The sequence below is a fragment of the Chiloscyllium plagiosum genome, chromosome 11 (genome assembly GCF_004010195.1).
Source record: "Chiloscyllium plagiosum isolate BGI_BamShark_2017 chromosome 11, ASM401019v2, whole genome shotgun sequence".
Classification (NCBI taxonomy): domain Eukaryota; kingdom Metazoa; phylum Chordata; class Chondrichthyes; order Orectolobiformes; family Hemiscylliidae; genus Chiloscyllium; species Chiloscyllium plagiosum.
The window spans coordinates 18530163-18533088 of record NC_057720.1 but is presented as its reverse complement, the minus strand read 5'-3'; the positions used below and the strand labels follow the sequence as shown (position 1 = coordinate 18533088).

Below are 2926 nucleotides of genomic sequence, written 5' to 3'. Positions count from 1 at the left end.
GGCTTATGCCCAAAACGCGATTCTCCTGTTCCCTGGATGCTACCTGACCTGCTGCGCTTCTCCAGCAACACATTTTCAGCTCTGATCTCCAGCATCTGCAGACCTCACTTTCTTTCCAGAAGACAAAGTCACACCACCTTATCCCCAGGGCATTCAACTTCTTGCAGGTCAGTAGAGCAAATTAACTCTTTAATATCACAGGTGGTCCCCATTGTGGTTCAGATTGACTGCATCTGTCGCAAATGTTGGTAGCTTGAGGAAGTCCAGCTCAGAGTTGATGAGCTAGAGGCTGAGCTTAGAACACTGCAATAAATTAGGAAGACAGAGTGTTACCTGGACACTGCTTCAGGAGGCACCCCTTGCATTAACTACTTCAAATTTGGTCAGTGATCAGAGACAAGAGGGTGTGACTGCGAGCGAGGCAATTAGAGTGATCAAGGTGGTAGTGAAGACGTTTCAGTCCTTGAGCTGGTCTAACAGTCTTGAGATTCTTGCTGCTTTGTGGATGAGAGTGGGGGCTGTCAGGGGGATGCACAAACTGAGCATAGCACCATGGTACAGGAAGCCATTCGAGAAAAGAGAAATGCTGTTGTTATGTGGAAAGTACAGTCAGGGGAATAGTCACTGTTCTAGAATTTCAAGACTTAGATTGTACTCATATCAAAGTCACTTCATTTTAATTTAACCATGAAACTGGTGGAACCCTAAGTATCATGGGTTCAAGTGTGCAGCTTTTTACCATCTAGAAAGTACCTTTTGCTATCTATTTGCCTCACAAGCAGTGGATACAAAAGAAAACACATTTTACGTTCGCTTTCAGTACTGCAACGAATTATAAAGCTAAATCATGAGCTAAAATCCTGAAGTATGTATGGCTTGAAGACAATCTTCTAACTTTAGTGACTTTTTGCTTTACTGAGCCAACCTGACATCCATGTAAAATTTAAAACAAATACTCATATTAAGGTGGTAAAGTGCTTAATCTACTTCACAATTATTTCCACTGAATTCCACAGTACTCCTGACAATTTAGAACCAACAATAGAAGTGGTCTCTCATAACCATGACAACCCAGCCAACAACCAAATGAGTGTGACTGCATTCCCTCTGTGACACAATGATGGATCTTTGTAACAAGACTCTACTATTTTTCATTGTCTAGAATAATGAAATTTAATAACTTTATAAGACTCTTAATTTCTTATAAATCCCTTCAGATTACGTTTCATTATTCCTCCTGTGAATTCAATAATGATTACACATACGTTCTATAAAAGCAACCAATTGTTCAAGCCACTTTATGGTGACACCTGGACAAACAAATTATCTTAGGCCAGTGGATCTAACATTGGATTTGAAACAATTTTTGTAGGTCTTGTACAGAGTGAAACCATAAATTTTGTGAGGTAATATTGTGACACAAGATGCCCTAAAGCAAGCAGATTAACTAAAGGAGTTAAATATTATGAGCAAACTCAATACATTAGGCTTGTATTCCCTAAAATATAGCAGATTAGAGTGCCTAATTGAGATGTTTAAGGTGATCAAAGAAATTGAAAGGATAAAAGAGAAAGGTGGATGAGTGCAATACATGGGAGCATATTATCAAAACAGGAGCTGGGCCAAAAGTCCTGACAAAGGGTTTCGGCCCAAAATGCTGACTTTCCCACTCCTTGGATGCTATCTGACGTGATGTGCTTTTCTAGCTTCACGTTTATTAACAAAGAGTTAGGCCATTCAGGATCGATGTCAGAAAATATTTTTCTCCCCACAAAAAGCATAAGCAATCCAGAACTGTCTCCACTAAACAGTTGTTGAGGTTTATAAGATGGTTAAATTTTTGTTTGGCAAGATATGGAGTATGATAGAATGGGAGAGGTTGATGCGATCTCAATATAAATCAGCATTAATTAAACTGAATGGCAGAATTTGCTCAAAGGGATGAATGGCTCACTCCTGTTCCTTTAAATGTAAAGAAAGGAACAGCTAATTTTAGTATTGCATAAATAAAAGCTCATACTTTGCGAGAGTTTTTCCAGATCAGTGGAAATGTCACTGACACAAACTTTGTTAAGATCCCCCAAAGAAGATATTTAAGACATGGAATTGCAAATTCAGTGAATTATACCATAAGCAGCGGGTAATATTTATGAAAAGCTCACAATTTCCCCTAATATTATAATAAAACGTTTAACCAAAAAAAGCGTACACAAACCATTACGTAAGCATCGCCGAATTTCTAATTAATATGATAAGTAAGTGATATTTCTAGAATGTGTGAAATAATTAAATAAACATTATGGTATAAACTACTATGATTTAATCGCGGGGCCGTCTGATATCTAGAAAGCTTATGTGAACATTCCAGTGAATTTTATTCTTATAAATCCTCGTTTTAACATTCTCAACTGTGATTGTGTCTATAAGTAACCATGACTACCTCTATTTACAAATAATCAATCTCTCAAACTTTCTTAAATAGAGCAATTAAACCATCCCCAGATCTTTACTGGTTGTGCAGCTGCAGGTTCTATGTATGAAAATGTATTAAAATAGGTTAGGAATCCGCACCAAAAATTAGCTGGGCACAACTGGGGTTTAAATAATTAGTAATTCATCTGGGAATCTAACAAAAATTCAATCCATAAAATATATCAATATAAGTATCCCATAGTTCGTACTAACCAAAAACAATCAACTCAGGGGTCGATTTGTGATTCAGTCAAACCGGAATGAACGCAATAAATGCTCGAATCTGGCGACATTACCTAGAGCAACACCGTAACCTGTCATGAGGAATAGAGACAGTCATTGTCCGTCTCAAACACACTGGTGTAATCTAGATGCCATCATAACACTGAACGGACATGACCAATCCACCGCCATCTTCCCACTCCACGCCGCTGCTGCCGCCTGCAATCGGACA

The 2926-nt window shown here is 38.2% G+C and overlaps 1 protein-coding gene across 4 annotated transcripts in view; it reads right to left on the bottom strand.

The window, feature by feature from the left end:
- ccdc18 (coiled-coil domain containing 18) overlaps positions 1-2926 on the bottom strand; it is a 185231-nt gene extending 182305 nt beyond the window's left edge. For 3 of the 4 annotated variants that reach the window (XM_043698814.1, XM_043698816.1, XM_043698817.1), the window contains exon 1: positions 2769-2926. Coding sequence is in view for 1 of the 4 variants with exons in the window: in XM_043698817.1 (XP_043554752.1) it covers positions 2769-2812 (44 nt within the window). In the remaining 3 variants the exon portion in view is untranslated. Of the gene's footprint in view, positions 1-2685 lie in introns of all 4 variants that reach the window. The other variant, XM_043698815.1, reaches the window with a different exon arrangement.